This window comes from Cynoglossus semilaevis, chromosome 2, assembly GCF_000523025.1.
Source record: "Cynoglossus semilaevis isolate Cse_v1.0 chromosome 2, Cse_v1.0, whole genome shotgun sequence".
Classification (NCBI taxonomy): Eukaryota; Metazoa; Chordata; class Actinopteri; order Pleuronectiformes; family Cynoglossidae; genus Cynoglossus; species Cynoglossus semilaevis.
In genome coordinates, this window is record NC_024308.1 from 13040977 (window position 1) to 13058015 (window position 17039).

The window sequence follows — 17039 nt, forward strand, 5'->3', positions numbered from 1 at the left end:
CTTCCTTTCTGCCAAGCCTTTTGATTACACAAATCAGATGGTTGCTGCCTGTGGCCGCTGTATCACCTCCCCCTCCAACCCTTCTTTGCTCCCATTTATCAAGGCTTCAGCCACTGACTTCAGCAGAGAGATATCCATCTGGTGTGATAGATCTAGATGACTGGGAGTGACAGGAAGTGAAGAGCAGTGCGACGCTTTACTAATGCATGCATTTTTTTCTTTCTGACCTGCGGACGTCTGCTTGAACTTCTCGCTTTTCTTTTTCCTCCATTTCCAGGGTTTGAAAAGACGTCCCAGAGTGGCAAATTTGCTCCGCCGGCGGATGGGAGGCGTGTGCGTGCCAGGCACCAGCGAATCAGAGCGCATGGCTGCCAGTCTCCCCACCTCCTCAGCTGGAAAAGAGTAAAGGACAATGTTAAGAAGCAGGTAAATGACACCTGTCCAGAAACAGTTTCAGTTGGACACCTGTTTATTCCACGTATAACATCACAATACATGTCCTGTTTACCTAATTTTTGAGGATAGCAACAATTAGCTCCACCCCCTTTCTGTTGAAAAGTAACTGTTTTTTTTAGGCACGGGGCGATAAATGTATTAATTAAATAAAGTATAAATGCAAAAAAATGTAGTGAGGGATTGAAATACTAAACTCTTACTATTCCTCATCATTCTGGATCATCAATAAACTTCACTGCTCATTAAATCAATTGAAAATCAATTTTCAGATAATAAACCAGTTAAAAAGTCCATTATAAATTTACTTTTTATGGTTCAGAATTATTATGTTAAATTCCCCGGTGTCCGAGCATAAATCAGGACAGGTAAGGATCATTTGCACGGATCTTCATTACAGTCAACGCCATGTAACGCCTCCAGCAAAGAAAAAAAAGGCAACAACGTCACAGTGGAAATCCACTGAGGGGAATTCTGCCGTTCCCTCGTTCCAACAGAAATCTGTACCCTCCTCCACTGTTTTTTTTTAATCAGTGTCTTCTCTGAGAAGTGTAATTCCCTCTGCCCCCTCAGGGAGCTGTTGGAAAGCAATCTTACCCAAGGCTGCTCTGTACATCGCACATTTGAAAATTACACCTATTTCCCTCATTACAACACCACGCTGCTGCTGCCACATGGACACACACTTCACACAACCGTGGTGTGTGAAGTATGTGCCAGAGGTGAAGGACGGGAGGAAATGAGAAGGAAAACAATTCAACAAATTCAGTAGGCGGTGCTGAGTGTAAACAACAACATTAGGAACACATTTACAACACAGGAAGAGGGAAAATGGACACGTCACATGGTTTAAGGCCACCAAGCAGATTCGTGGATTCAAACTCTTTTGTTTTTAGCTGTTTCTTCTCTTGTCTTTATTGTCTCCTAAATGGTTTTTTTTTAGTAAATTATTTGTCATTATTTGAGCAAAAGATTTAATCAAAATGACCTCATAACTTTGGAAGCACTGACCCCAAGTGTTTATATAGGGGTTTTGCAGATTTATTTTAATCATTAATGTTTTTGTTTTTTTTAAACCAATGACACATTAGTTACTTTGTTACATTACCTTTACCAAGTTAGGAAATGAACCTGTCAGTCAAGCCTGACGTCTTTAGTCCCTGGCTTATAGTGAGGTATAGAGTTTATTAATTCAACAATGGTATTGAATCAGTATCAGACAATACGCAGAGTTCATGTACTGGTATCAGGACTGAAAAAGTCAGATTTGTGCATCTTTACTAATAACGTCACAAAACTGCTTAATGCGGCCAATCTCATTGCCACAGTTGACAAAATTGTTTATAAAAAATAGAGGAAAATGTCCTTAAATAAGATCACTGTGGTTGACAAGCACCAGGATGATATTTCAGAAACCGAAGCTGGTGATAAGTTTGTGAGCTGAGGCTGTCCCTGTAAACACACACAGGGTGTGAGTCAGAGGGCTCGGCCTCACACTGCTGGGCCACATTCTTCAGTGTGACCCCTGGGTTGTGTGGTCTAAACTCTGACTCATTCAACAGCGACAATAACAACAGCTCAGCAACATCCAGACACTCACTCCATAAACTGACTAATGAAGCGTCCCTACCTCTGTGGAGTTGTTATGTTATTACCAGAAATGACTAACATATCGATGCACTGGGAAAAATAGTACTTTCTATGAAGAGCACAACAACAGTACTGAGGCACATGGTTAAAGACACTGGATTGACAAGAGCAGTAATACTGTAGTAAAGGAAGTCAAAAGCGAATATTCTCTCCTGCTGCTGCATCTTCCACACCGGCAGATGCCCATCATCGTTTCATATCCTAGTTAAAGGAGTCAAACCTCCTCCTTATTCTCCTTAGTCCCATCCGCTCCTGCAGTAAAGTAAACCAGACTCCAGACTCGGCCTCACCGTCCAGCGGCTCCGCTGCTCGGCAGTTTCTGCAGATGTGTTTGATTTCTTTGCTGATGTGACTGTGGATCATGAACGGCATGTTGTTGTTGGTGGTGAAGCTCTGCTGCTCCTGCTCCTTCTCCTGCTCCTCTCCGCTGCTGGAGCGGGACCTGGTCCTCCTCAGGCAGAACACTCTCCTTCTCTTCTTTACTTTACGCTCATCGCAAACAGGCGCCGCGTTAAACCAAGAACAATCGATGTTAGGTCCATATCCAGACCCTGACGCGGAATCGTAACCTGTCCGTGAACACATCACGTCGCTTTCACGGTCCACCATGTTCGATCTGCTCAGCAGGACACTTCGTCCACTGCTCCGCAGAGAAGGATGCAAGGGTGTGGGGGATTTTCAAACGGTTTCCAGCCGCTGCTCTGTCCACTCAGGGGTCAGAATTAGGCATGGCATTTCCGGTTGGAATTTACAAAATAAAAGTACATGATTTCGTATTCTCGAGACAGCAGGAACACTCAAAACAAAAACAAGCTATACAACAATGACAAAAAGCTATAGGACAAAAAAAAGCTTAAGAATGGCATGAGTTTGTATCCCTTTTGTTTTTGATTCATTTTTTAGTTGATGCTACATCCTAAAACAACGAACCTAATATTTGTTAACTTAAGTACTCAAAAACTGACACAGCAATATATTAAGTTGTGAAACATTTAATGCAATTAAAAAAAGTCACTTTCATTGTTTAGAAAACATTTGAAAGTAAAAATGTAAGATAGGGCCTGTAATAAGTTAAAACATTTGCATTCACATCATGCAGTTGCAAGTATCTGCCTGCAGGTGGAGCCCAGAATTAAGTCATCCAGCACAGTGACAGACTGAAGCTGCAAGCTGAGGAGTCTGTGAGCATATTTAATATTGCTACGTCATACCTTAACTTATATATATATATTACAAAAGATTATTTAAAAAAAAAGTTTCTTATGGTCTACATCTCCAGTGTTGGATGTCAGCCACAGGTCAGACATCCAAACACCTAGATTGGCAAATACCAGACAATTGGTTCTATTTTTACCTGCAGCCTTCTGACCTCACTACCCAGAACTCCCCAGGATTTTATTACCACTCAGAGTGAATCACAGATGACAGGCCCAGTGGGACACAAAGGCTTGACAGGTTACAGCTCAATGTACTGCTGCTGGCAATTGACTTTACACCTCATCATGTCTGACGAGTCGGAATGATTTCAGATATGGGAAAAGCTGTGAAGCATACACACAGACACACACACATATACACTCTCTCGTGCACTGAGACAGACGGGCGTGCAGGTGTGAATGTGTAGACACACACTGGGGAACAGGTGTTCTCCACACAACAGAGAAGGCAGCGAACCATCGTCCTTCAGTACAACTGTCACAAGTTGTTCCTGTTTGTGAGGCTGTGAGCCCCTGACACCTGTCACTGCCTGGCAGCATCTGAAGGCAGCAGTGGAAGCAGATGTGCATCATGTGCGTCTCCACTTTACAGGAACTCTGCAGTACTTCGTCAACCACTCATACAAAGACAGAAGTCCCCGAGAGACTCTGAGACATCTTTATTCACTGGCTTTGAGCCGTGATTGAGATCCACACGTGCATCGAATGGATTGATCTCACCTACAGTAGACCTGTCTGGGTGGTCACTCACATCACTGCGGTGCAGAGCGGCTCTGGTGCAGCTTCATCTCGGAGCAGAGACGCATCGATTCGCCGTTTAACACATCAATAAAGCATTTCGAAGGAGAGTTCGTTAAAAAAACATCAGTGTTCTAAAAGATGTTAGTGCGGCTACGAATGACTTTCTTCAGTATCACAAGTAAAGTGGCAACAAGATGTGTTGCCAGTTTCTTATCTTCTTGTCATTTGAAAAAAAAGAACGGGTCAACTTTTGTTATATTTCTGCTTTTCTACTATCGGCCTTTTGGGTGCATCCTGTCGCTGTACAGACACTCACTGCTTTTCCTTCACAATCATACTGTGTCGCCTGTACCGTTACCCCACCTTTGTGTCTCTTTTATCTGGGACTCCTTTCTGTGAAACTCTTTTGTGTTGTTTAATTCAAATCAGTGCCATTCAACTGTGTTAAACAAATGCAATTAGTTATTGATTACAAGCTAGAGGTCACGTGTGTGTCAGTCCATGTGCTGAAGACTAAATGAAAAGGCCATATACTGTAAACACACTCCCTAACACCCAGTCAGATGCGGTCCACTTTCTTTAGAACAAGTGCTTCTCGAATGTTGGTGTTTTGACCCTTCTGAAGTTGACTTGAAGTTGAGACATTATTTGGAGATTTATTTATTTTGTATCACATGTGATATATTATGTATCACATTAGTCAATTTTTTTTTGCTCCGGTTCACGTGGGAGCTGCAGCAGTCTTAGCCCTACTCTAAATATTCTCTTTGGTTGAGAGAAGATGACGTCCAGCCCCTCATTTGACCCAAAGGTTGAACATTTGACTAAGTAAGCCTCTGACTTGGTGATATCACATTAACTCTATAACGTCTGCAGTTATATTTTGTTAATTAATATGAACGTCTTTATAAAGATCTTATCTGTCCGTCATAAAGCTGAACAATCTTTTCTTCCTCTTTCTTGTCCCCTTTTTCTCCGTCTGGCCTTCTGTCTCCATCAGACAAAATAATGAATCACCTGAGCCCATCGATGACGCTGCTGCTAATTTGGTCTCTGAGCTGAGACTACAGTCCTGGACAGAGATTTTCTTTGCAAATTTAATGTGAGGCTGAGACGGTGAGGGTGAACACGTGCTGTTCAGAGACTAAAACAAGACTCCTTCTGCCATTTAGCCCCAATCAATGAGCCACTGAAAAGGGCAAATGCACATATGTAGATATGAGTCATTAGTGCGTATCTTGACTGTGTCAGTCGTAGACTTCCTCACTATCCTGGTCTTAGTCAGGCTGGTCTGGATACAACTGATCCACTAAAATTAAACAACATAAATATGTATTTTTCATCTTTGATTAACTGTCTATTACAGTACATTCAGAGTACAACTTAGCCAGTTAGCCCTGGTGTCTGTGCTAGTACTGTGGTAGCTAATGTTAGCCCCGGTGTCAGTACAAGGACTGTGGTAACTATCGTTAGCTCTGGTGTCTGTACCTGGACTACGATAGTTAATGTTAGCTCTCGCGTCTGTGCTAGGATTGTGTCATAATTTGAGAACAACTATGCACATTTTCTTTTGCTAACTGAGTAGATATCAATTCTTTCACCTCTGCATCTTTGATTTACAGACACACAAACAAATAACGCAATGGTTGTTGGTGTTGACGACAATGTGAGAAGGATGACGAACAGTGTTCTGTAGATTGTTAGCAGCACAGCAGGAGCACAGGCCTCAGTACAGGACTGAGACACACTGCCCCCCCCGTCTGCCCTCCAGTGGGTAGTTCATGATAAAAGTTGTCAGAATCATCAGCCCTCACAGACAGATGGTTACACACAGTCGTCTCAGCTGATGTATCAAGATGTCAGGGGTGTGAATCAGAGATGAGCGCGGCCGCATCCATCACACTGCCAATTACTGCAGACAAAAGCTAATGTTTTATTATAGTGTTCTCGCTGCTCTCACATCACACAGAGGCCTCCAAAGTATTCCCCTCGTTTGAGTTGACTCTTCGTGACTTCACTAATCCCAGAAACTACTGTCTTCTACTGCAGAAGCTGAAGGCTGGGGGAGGGGAGGGTGGGGGTGGCGGGTTCCTAAAACCTCAGAAGAGAACAGTGAGACAGAATGACTGATATGTGAAGATGAGTGTAGTGGGTAAGGTCAAAGGTCACTCTAAGTTCTGTGTTGTCTATCATCACTTCATTTTGCAGATCCCAGTCACAGCCAAACCCACACACAATTAGGTTCAATTAATTTAAAGTGACAGAGCAGCAGAGTCTCTCTCTCTCTCTCTCTCTGTCTCTCGCTCCCCGACTCTCTCTCTGTACATGTGTGTGTGTGTCTGTACGCATCCTTGTAAATATTTGAGACTTGGTTTATTACAAGGATATGAGTCATCCTCTCTTCCCCTCTTCTCTTACCTCTCTCCTTTCCTTTCACACCCTCTCCTCCACTCTCTTTGTTATTCTACCTTATCTCCTCTCCTCTCCTACCCTCTTTTTCTCTCCTCCTCTCCTTCTGACTTTGTTCCAGGAAAATTGTGGCAGTAACTTGACCTTCAAAGGCTCAGGTGACCAATCACAGGGGGCCAAACCTTTCAAACAACTTTTGGCTCAGTCATCATTGAAGATGAAAAGTGGTCCACAACTAACTTACCAGGAAAAATAATACAATTAAATAAATTCAATTAAATGTACTAACTCAGAGTTAGATAGCCTCCTCAGCTCTGTTTTTGTCCACGTACACAATAGTTTTCCTTTCAAAACTATAAAGACGGGTGAGGGGAGAGGGAGGGACGGGGAGTCCTGTGTTTGGTAGGAGGCAGTGAAAGTGCTGCTTTGCATTTCACTCTACATCACTCCTATTTTTTTACCTACACTGCCACAGCAGGTGTGACACGCTGCCTGTCTAACCTGAGCTGACGGCAGTGTTGGTGTTTTGGCTTCAGGCACAGATGCTGCAGATTTAACTGGTCTGAAGAGAATTACCCAAACAGTCCTCACCATGTTCAGTGAACAAATCCTTTTCCTTACTCACTCTGCCAGTCGTAATGGTGCCACAAATAAAACGTCTCCATCCTGTCATCCTGTCCTCCTCCTCTGCCGCCGCCTCCTCGTCCTCCTTCACCTTTAACTCTTCCTTCTCCTCCACATCCTCTCATTTGGTCCTTCTGTGTCTCACACCTTATCGCTTCATGCTGTGGTGCTCTCTCTCTCTCTCTCTCTCTCTGTTTGTTTAAATTGGACTGTTTCGAAGTCCACAACCAATGGAGCTGCTCCAGATCTGAGTCATTACTACAGTAGAAGAGTGCGGTGCAGGTAGAGATTTAAATTTGTATTACAGGATGGCAGCAACACCGATGTAAAAATATCTGAGTCTGGTTTGGGAGGTGAACGTGGCACGAGCGATAAGACGTCTGGCAAAATCCTGGCTGATAAACTGCTGTGCACTCAGCCACCTCCTACCCACACTCACACACACACACACACACAAGCACCAAGAAGTCACACGTAAAATAAGCCTTGCAAAAATACACGTTTTTTTTTTTGTCACAACCGTTATGAATGGTGGGATTCTGTGCATACCACGTGGGCTGGATTAGTGCAAAACAGCTGCTACCCACAAACACACATGGTAGGGAATTAGCAAATGAGTGGGTGGGAGAATGATGGTAGATTGTTGAAATAAAATGGAAGTGGATATAAGGAAACCTGCGATATGTCAGGAAGGAAAAGGCGAGAATCAAGTGACGCTCGGCTGATGTGGTCGCCGGTGCTGGTTCCATTCTCCTCTTCACCTGCTGTCGACCAGGTCTATTTGCAGCTAATGGCCATGAGGAGCACACTTACAGCAGTGACACAACAGCAGCAGCAGCACAGCCCCTCACCCCCATTCCCACTGTCCCACCACTCCTTCAAATTCAAGCCCTGCCTGATGGAAGGTCTGCCTCAAAGAGAGAGAAACTGTGCAACGTCGACTCAGCACATCCTAATCAGAGCTGATGTGGCTGTGGGCCAAGAGGAGGCGCCAAGTTTTTATGGAACACAAAATGGAGAAAATTATTTAGTGGAGAAAAGAGAGAGAGAGGGGGGGTGGTGGCAGGCAGCTGAGAGAGAGCGAGAGAGGTTATAAGTAGGTGGGCTTCACTGAACAGCATGAGTCATAAAGGTCAGGATGAGGAGGGGGCACATACACACACACATATACTGTATATATATGAAAATGTTAACCAACCATATATATATATATTACTGAGAGGATGTTTGTTGTTCATAGTCTTGTGAAGATTTACGTTAGGCCCCTTTTTTCCCATCATGCACCTCTAAGTTTAGCTTGAAAAATGACCACATTTTACAGGAACTCTGTCAAATAACACCACCGTGTGGTTGGTTAAATGAGATCAGGTGATTGAGGCACTGCAGGATGAAAGAGCACTGGCTTCTCCAGCAGAATAACAAACCACCCCCCCAACCCAACCCCCCCTATTTTTATGATTTTATCCAATGGAAAACACAGACTTGATCCTAGCTCACAGCAACACTGCCAGGCTACACACACTCACACACCATGTGAGAGGGATTTCTTATAGTCGGACACGAGAAAGTGAACGTTTTTATAAACAAAGAAATGCTTCAGAGTCTGTGTTCACCAGTATGGACGCTCATGGCTGAAGAAATGCCAAGCAGTTCCTCCAGGCAGTTCCCCACTTCTGCTCAGTGGCATTTTCAGCACCTAAGGGTAGTGGACAGCTCCCCACTTATATAATGTTCCTTCTGGGGGTCTCAGTGTGTGTGTGTGTGTGTGTGTGTGTGTGTGTGTGTGTGAGAGAGAAATGTCTTGAGGGCCACTGTTGATAAACACTGACCTTTTCAAGACCAGTTGTTCTAATGCAGGCCACAGTCTGCCTGTAGGACACTCAGAAATCAGACAATACCCCTGAAGGGTGGTGAATATTTTGACAACAGCCAACTTCAAACAGACAAACAAACAAAAGATATTTCATTACACTGTGTTTATTTTTTATGTTTTTCATAGCAGCTAAGAAGCTCATAAACCAATGACTGGATGGATGACTGGATGGATGGACATAGTTCGGTTTAAAATGGTTCCAGACACAGGGAGACATTTTGCGTTGTATTTTGACACCAGTTCTGCGGTGTGTGGCGAACCAGTAGTTGAGCTCCAATCCAGTAATTCAGCCCTGAGTGTGAATCTGTGTGTGTGTAACTCCATATCCAGATGATGCTGTACATTGATACCATGGCAACAAAGGAAACACAATAACTTATCTGGCTGCAGACAACCCCCAACACACACACATTCAGAGAGGATTCCAGGGCATCCACCTCTCTATAAAACCTTTTAATAACAGCAGCATTTTTAAAGTTCACACATCACTTCACTGCAACCACAGTCTGGGTGAAGCAACAGCCCTCAGTCCATCCATCAGTGGGGGCAAATTGATGTTTTACCCCCACATTCTGACGGTGGTTTACAGACAGACCAAACCTGGCGTGTGTGTGTTTGAAGGCTCGGTACGTGGCTGTAATACCACCGTCCACCAGGGAGCAACTGAAAACCACCAGTGCCGCACAATGAAAGCCCAAAGTCACGCTGCTGCTGATAAGGCTGTGGAACCGGTCATTCAACCGACCCACTACCAACGACCCTGAAGCTGCTGCAGCGACAACACACACACGGAGGAGCCTCCATGTCCTACCTGTCTCCAGGTGCAGGGAGATCCGTGCCTCAGTGATGTAAGGCGTGTCGCTTTTAGACCGGACCCTCCGGATGGGTCTGCGGTCCAACTCCTCCTCCTCTGGGGCCGCCGCCATGTTCGGTCAGCCGGCCGGGGCAGCAGCGGCAGCAAGGGCAGCGTCCACAGACGACCGGCGACCGACCAACTGAATGACTGACCGGTGAGGACTGAGAGAGAGTCGGCGCCGCAGCAGCAGCCGCTCCTTCACCCTCCCGGACAGACGGTGGAAGGAGGAGAGAGGAGGAGGGGAGCTGCGATTATGGAGGTGTGGTGATGGGGGCGCTGTTGTGAGAGTGATGGAGGTTGACTCCCATGAACCAATGTCTGATGGCCAACGTTGAGTAAAAACGATTTCCTTCTGGTCTAGTTACACAAACTAGTCTGTGCCGTCCCCAATAAACACACAATGACCAGTTAACATTATGATGACTGGAGTTTAGACCAAACATTACCTTCCATTTCTGAGCTGATTTAATTGATAACATTTAAAATTTAATTTTATTCAGGCATTTTAAGGCCACAAAGCACGATGGGAGGAAATATAGACAGTAAAAATCGCATATATTATAATATTTGTCAACTAATCTGTGATCGGTCGCATTATAAGTTATTTCTGACTGAATCCTGAAAAATTCCTGGTCCTTAAAAACATAGGTTGAAGTGGCAGCACTATGGACTGAGTTGAATAAAAATTCATGTATTTATATAATTGTTATTAAAATAAAGTAAAATGTGTTACAAATAAATCTCGTGATTGATTTGTTCACTTGCAACCAAGATTCTGAACTATGATCCAACAACGCCCTCTGCTGCTCACTATATATTATTTTATGACCTTCCTCTTAGTTCTGATTGGTTCACGTGGTGAGAAACCGATCCACGAATGAGAAAACAGCAAACCCAAGATTGAACTTCCGGGTCTATGCACAGCTGGTTGTGGCGTTGCCTTTGGTTAAACAGGTCTGAATAGAAAAGAAATCGCACGTCTGTTCACCGTGGATTAATCTTAACCACTGACACGAAGGATTCACTTAACACTGCGCTGTGACGCTCACTGCCTATTCGGGTACTGTTAAATTAGCATGTTAGCTCCGTGAAAGTTTACAAGTTTCGTGTGCCTGCAAAGACAGCAGCGAGTATATGTTTCTTTAAATGTGCACATTAGAACAAATACTGAGGGGTGTACTGCACTTTTTTTGCATATCACAATAATAATTACCATGCACTTTTGTAGAGTAGCGCTTTGCTAATGATTATGACCTCCAGAATAAATAGAGCCCACTGTGACCTGTAAGAAATCTGCCTGTTTCCTGATGACGACATGTGATGTCAATCAGTTTGTTATGACAGCAAACTTACAAACAAATAAAATACTGGAAATGTTGTTTGTTTTTTGCTCCATATTTATACAAAAGCTACTGTTTAAAATTAAATATTATACTGTTATACTAATGAATTTTTATGACGTCTCTTAATGTTATGCTACGTTAACCCTGAGGTTAAGACACGCAGAAGTGTGTTGTTACTTTTTTACCAGTTCATTCCATGTTGGGATGTTTACATATTTTGTCTATCACTGGATCGGACAAACTGAATGTTTACATGAAGTAGAAAACAAGAAACCATACATATGAAGACACTGTTTTTAGCGTGACTAAACCATAACGTTCTTCTTCGCCCAGGCACAGAACCTAAATGCATCAGCTCACCTGCAGAGCCATAAGAAGCTCCCACCTGTTTCCCCAGCTGAAGAGGTCCTGGCCCAGCCCTGACATGGCCAGACCCAGCTCAGGTACAGTTGCATGAAAACCTACAGGCAGTAAGCATAAAAAAGAAAAAAGAAAATCAGAATAAATATGAGTGTGTATTTTCTGAACTGTAGACCTGGCTGCATTCAGGGAGATTTTCTCCAAAGCTAAGAACGTCGCCATCCTAACTGGAGCAGGGGTGAGTGCCGAGAGTGGAGTCCCCACATTCAGAGGAGCAGGAGGATTCTGGAGGAAATGGCAAGCACAGGTAGGTGTGTACCTGAGTCCTTAAAAAAACAAAACAGAAAAAAGCCTGATAGCTTTCATAAATGTTTCAAAGTCATTGTCAATGCCCAGAAATGAAATTCAACGTTGAGTAAAAACGATTTCCTTCTGGTCTAGTTACACAAACTAGTCTGTGCCGTCCCCAATAAACACACAATGACCAGTTAACATTATGATGACTGGAGTTTAGACCAAACATTACCTTCCATTTCTGAGCTGATTTAATTGATAACATTTAAAATTTAATTTTATTCAGGCATTTTAAGGCCACAAAGCACGATGGGAGGAAATATAGACAGTAAAAATCGCATATATTATGATATTTGTCAACTAATCTGTGATCGGTCGCATTGTAAGTTATTTCTGACTGAATCCTGAAAAATTCCTGGTCCTTAAAAACATAGGTTGAAGTGGCAGCACTATGGACTGAGTTGAATAAAAATTCATGTATTTATATAATTGTTATTAAAATAAAGTAAAATGTGTTACAAATAAATCTCGTGATTGATTTGTTCACTTGCAACCAAGATTCTGAACTATGATCCAACAACGCCCTCTGCTGCTCACTATATATTATTTTATGACCTTCCTCTTAGTTCTGATTGGTTCACGTGGTGAGAAACCGATCCACGAATGAGAAAACAGCAAACCCAAGATTGAACTTCCGGGTCTATGCACAGCTGGTTGTGGCGTTGCCTTTGGTTAAACAGGTCTGAATAGAAAAGAAATCGCACGTCTGTTCACCGTGGATTAATCTTAACCACTGACACGAAGGATTCACTTAACACTGCGCTGTGACGCTCACTGCCTATTCGGGTACTGTTAAATTAGCATGTTAGCTCCGTGAAAGTTTACAAGTTTCGTGTGCCTGCAAAGACAGCAGCGAGTATATGTTTCTTTAAATGTGCACATTAGAACAAATACTGAGGGGTGTACTGCACTTTTTTTGCATATCACAATAATAATTACCATGCACTTTTGTAGAGTAGCGCTTTGCTAATGATTATGACCTCCAGAATAAATAGAGCCCACTGTGACCTGTAAGAAATCTGCCTGTTTCCTGATGACGACATGTGATGTCAATCAGTTTGTTATGACAGCAAACTTACAAACAAATAAAATACTGGAAATGTTGTTTGTTTTTTGCTCCATATTTATACAAAAGCTACTGTTTAAAATTAAATATTATACTGTTATACTAATGAATTTTTATGACGTCTCTTAATGTTATGCTACGTTAACCCTGAGGTTAAGACACGCAGAAGTGTGTTGTTACTTTTTTACCAGTTCATTCCATGTTGGGATGTTTACATATTTTGTCTATCACTGGATCGGACAAACTGAATGTTTACATGAAGTAGAAAACAAGAAACCATACATATGAAGACACTGTTTTTAGCGTGACTAAACCATAACGTTCTTCTTCGCCCAGGCACAGAACCTAAATGCATCAGCTCACCTGCAGAGCCATAAGAAGCTCCCACCTGTTTCCCCAGCTGAAGAGGTCCTGGCCCAGCCCTGACATGGCCAGACCCAGCTCAGGTACAGTTGCATGAAAACCTACAGGCAGTAAGCATAAAAAAGAAAAAAGAAAATCAGAATAAATATGAGTGTGTATTTTCTGAACTGTAGACCTGGCTGCATTCAGGGAGATTTTCTCCAAAGCTAAGAACGTCGCCATCCTAACTGGAGCAGGGGTGAGTGCCGAGAGTGGAGTCCCCACATTCAGAGGAGCAGGAGGATTCTGGAGGAAATGGCAAGCACAGGTAGGTGTGTACCTGAGTCCTTAAAAAAACAAAACAGAAAAAAGCCTGATAGCTTTCATAAATGTTTCAAAGTCATTGTCAATGCCCAGAAATGAAATTGCAAAATGAAAATGTAAAAACAAACCAATTAATTCTCCTTCATTGCTGTAGACAGTATCAGGTGGAGATCAGTTCAGCAGAGTTGAGCTGGTTTTCATTTCCTGCTCAGTGTGTGTGGATTACCGTGGTTATTTCAGGAACTGGCCACTCCGGAGGCCTTTTCCCGGAATCCCTCTCGCGTGTGGGAGTTTTATCACTACCGGCGTGAAGTCATGCTGACAAAAAATCCCAACCCCGCTCACCTTGCAATAGCAGAGTGTGAGGAGAGACTCCGCCAGCAGGGGCGTGAGGTTACAGTCGTCACTCAGAACATCGACGAGCTGCATCGACGAGCCGGATCCAAGAACATTCTGGAAATCCATGGTAAATGGTCAGCAGTGAGAGTGGGACGATTTGTTGTTTGGTGGATTTGGGGACATCTGTAATGTATTTGTTTCTAACTTTAATTCTGCTCCAGTATTTTTATAGACTTTTAACCTAATACTTTTGAACCTTGAGCAGAGAAATGAACTCTTACGAATAAAGAACAGAGTTGTGTTAAAACAAATGGAATCACCAGGTGCAGTTCACATCCCGTTTCATTTGGTTTTGTCGGTGAATCTGCAGTCGTCTTTACCTCTCACTGCATGTTTTTTCTAACTAATAATCATAGAAAGAGCAATCACCAAGTGTTAAAATATCAATTATTTAAGGGGAAGAAAAAATACAACCTTTTTATCCTTTCTCTTCTTAGGGAGCCTGTTCAAAACCCGATGTATGACCTGTGGACATGAAGCAGCCAATTACAACAGTCCCATCTGTGCTGCCCTGGCGGGTAAAGGGTAAGAATGTACCCAACACACACACACACACACACAGACACACACACACACACACACACAGACACACACACACACACACACAGACACACACACACACACACACATATATATATATATAAATATATATATAAATATATATATAAATATATATATAAATATATATATAAATATATATATAAATATATATATAAATATATATATAAATATATATATAAATATATATATAAATATATATATAAATATATATATAAATATATATATAAATATATATATAAATATATATATAAATATATATATAAATATATATATAAATATATATATAAATATATATATAAATATATATATAAATATATATATAAATATATATATAAATATATATATAAATATATATATAAATATATATATAAATATATATATAAATATATATATAAATATATATATAAATATATATATAAATATATATATAAATATATATATAAATATATATATAAATATATATATAAATATATATATAAATATATATATAAATATATATATAAATATATATATAAATATATATATAAATATATATATAAATATATATATAAATATATATATATATATGTATGTATATATACATATACATTATGTGTTTGTGTTCTTTAGGTGTATGTCATTTTGTCCTGTTGACCTTTGACCTCTGCGTCCTCCTCCTCAGTGCTCCAGATCCAGACACACATGACGCCCAGATCCCTGTTGAGCAGCTGCCTCGGTAGATATCACTCTCAATGCGCTTATTTATTAACAATGACAGTGTCTCCATCTCTTCCTCCCCTAACTGTGTGTGTGTGTGTGTGTGTTCTGCAGGTGTGAGCAGGCAGGTTGTCACGGTCTCCTGAGACCAGCTGTGGTCTGGTTTGGAGAGACTCTGGACGCAGACGTCCTGACTCATGCAGAGCGAGTCCTGGACAGATGCGACCTCTGCCTGGTGGTGAGTCTGTTGACCCCTGGTACCACGTGTGTGTTTTTACCGCGTCATGAGTTGACGTCATGAGGTGTGTGTTAAAAACAGAGTACTGAAATTAAAAAAATACACAATAAATAAAAACAAATTGTAGGGTTTTTTTTATTCCCACTACATTATGATGTGATTCTAAAGAAAATAATAAATATCGCACCAAATACTCATATATTCATATTCATATATTTTTCACACTCTACAGGTTGGTACGTCTTCAGTTGTGTACCCGGCGGCCATGTTTGCTCCTCAGGTGGCGGCCAGAGGTGTCCCCGTGGCAGAGTTCAACATGGAGGACACACCGGCCACCATGAGCTTCAGGTGTGTATCACTGCCATGTGATTTGGTCACACGGCCTCAGGATCCTACAGTCTAAAGTCCTTCTGTGTTTGTGGGTCAGGTTCCACTTCCACGGTCCCTGTGGAACCACGTTACCCCCAGCACTGGTTCGGCACGACACTGAACCACTTTAGAACCTTGGTTAAAAAAAAGTGTGTGAACCTCTGGACGACGTCAGTGGGACGAGTACGATGAATGTTGGGTAAATTGGAAATATCCACGGAATGTGGAAGATGTGGAAGTGGACACGGGTGAAAACAAGATAATACAAGTCACGCATTGGATGAAATAATTTTTGATTATCATCAAGGACTTGTCACAGAGTAGAGAGGTTTTCATTTGGATTATTTACTGAAAAATACTAAAAAAGGTTTTATGCAAAACTATCTATCTATCTATCTCATGTATACACCTGCCTTAAACCTTTGCACAGCTCTGACGTCATGAGTCCATAAATCTCTCCAGGTTTAATTGCTTTTATTCATGAGGTTAATGAACAACTAACGAGGTGAATGGAATGGAATTAAAGAAACTGCCGATGTAATTCCTGTTGTTCCTGTTGGTCCTTTTGCCGTATGTATCTGTTGATGATTTACCAGTAGGGGGCAGTGTCTCACCTCTGCTACAGCTGCGTTTTTTCCCAGTTTGGTTTCGTTTTTTTTCTTGGACAATTTTAATTATCTAAACTCATAGACTGTGACGATTGTTTCCAAAAGCTACAAGGTTAAAAAGTTAAAGACTACAGGCTAACACGGGGAAATGAACTCGCAGCAGCTGTTCACTGTAATTACAACCACAACGACACACACGCCTTCAGACTGTAGTGAACAACAACGTCTGAAACTGAGGCCGACTTCATTTTCACCTGCAGAGACAGCAGGCACAACTGAAGACTGCGTTAGTTAGTTAACTCAGTGTAGTTACTGTGACATGGTTTAACATGGTTTAAAGTACTGTAGTAAAGATGAAACCAGCAACTCCTAGCACACTTCCAAGGTGTGGATCAATGCCTGTTCAGGCTATTGTCTTTACACCCTGTCAGAGTGCCTGTTGTACGGCTGTTGTTTGGCTGTTGTACAGCAGTATGACAGGTAAAGGGCCATGAGCCCATGCTTGTCACAGAGCTGGAACCCACCGCTCGGTAAAAGGTGATGTTCTGTTTTGGAA

The 17039-nt window shown here is 42.0% G+C and overlaps 2 protein-coding genes across 8 annotated transcripts in view; one reads left to right on the top strand and one right to left on the bottom strand.

Annotated features, from left to right (window-relative positions):
* The window catches only part of phactr1 (phosphatase and actin regulator 1), a 17243-nt gene extending 6990 nt beyond the window's left edge, over positions 1–10253 (bottom strand). The window contains exons 1-2 of one of the 2 annotated variants that reach the window (XM_008338483.3): positions 9779–10253; positions 228–392 (exon numbers count right to left, since the gene is read on the bottom strand). In XM_008338483.3, coding sequence (XP_008336705.1) covers positions 228–392; positions 9779–9893 — 280 coding nt within the window. In that variant the 5' untranslated portion in view covers positions 9894–10253. Of the gene's footprint in view, positions 1–227; positions 393–2393; positions 3248–9778 lie in introns of those variants that run through there. The other variant, XM_017043000.2, reaches the window with a different exon arrangement.
* Positions 10254–10708: 455 nt separating this feature from the next.
* On the top strand, positions 10709–16416 carry sirt5 (sirtuin 5). Of its 6 annotated transcripts, none has more exons than XM_025054197.1 (9): positions 10709–10883; positions 11500–11609; positions 11700–11833; positions 13853–14078; positions 14449–14536; positions 15234–15287; positions 15383–15506; positions 15739–15854; positions 15934–16416. In XM_025054197.1, exons 2-9 carry the CDS (start codon positions 11513–11515, stop codon positions 16004–16006), a joined length of 912 nt encoding a protein of 303 aa, XP_024909965.1. In that variant the 5' UTR covers positions 10709–10883; positions 11500–11512; the 3' UTR covers positions 16007–16416. The 6 variants fall into 6 exon arrangements, with proteins under 6 accessions (XP_024909965.1, XP_008336708.1, XP_008336707.1 ...); XM_008338486.3 differs by lacking the exons at positions 10709–10883; positions 11500–11609; positions 11700–11833 and adding exons at positions 12446–12560; positions 13283–13392; positions 13483–13616; XM_008338485.3 differs by lacking the exons at positions 10709–10883; positions 11500–11609; positions 11700–11833 and adding exons at positions 12494–12666; positions 13283–13392; positions 13483–13616.
* The last annotated feature ends 623 nt before the right edge of the window (positions 16417–17039 follow it).

Coding starts and splice junctions, on each gene's coding strand:
- sirt5 (XM_025054197.1), top strand. CDS start 11,513: ATGCATCAGCTCACCTGCAGAGCCATAAGAAGCTCCCACCTGTTTCCC. Junction 11,834..13,852: donor GGAGGAAATGGCAAGCACAG/GTAGGTGTGTAC, acceptor TGGTTATTTCAG/GAACTGGCCACTCCGGAGGC. Junction 15,288..15,382: donor CCTGTTGAGCAGCTGCCTCG/GTAGATATCACT, acceptor TGTGTTCTGCAG/GTGTGAGCAGGCAGGTTGTC.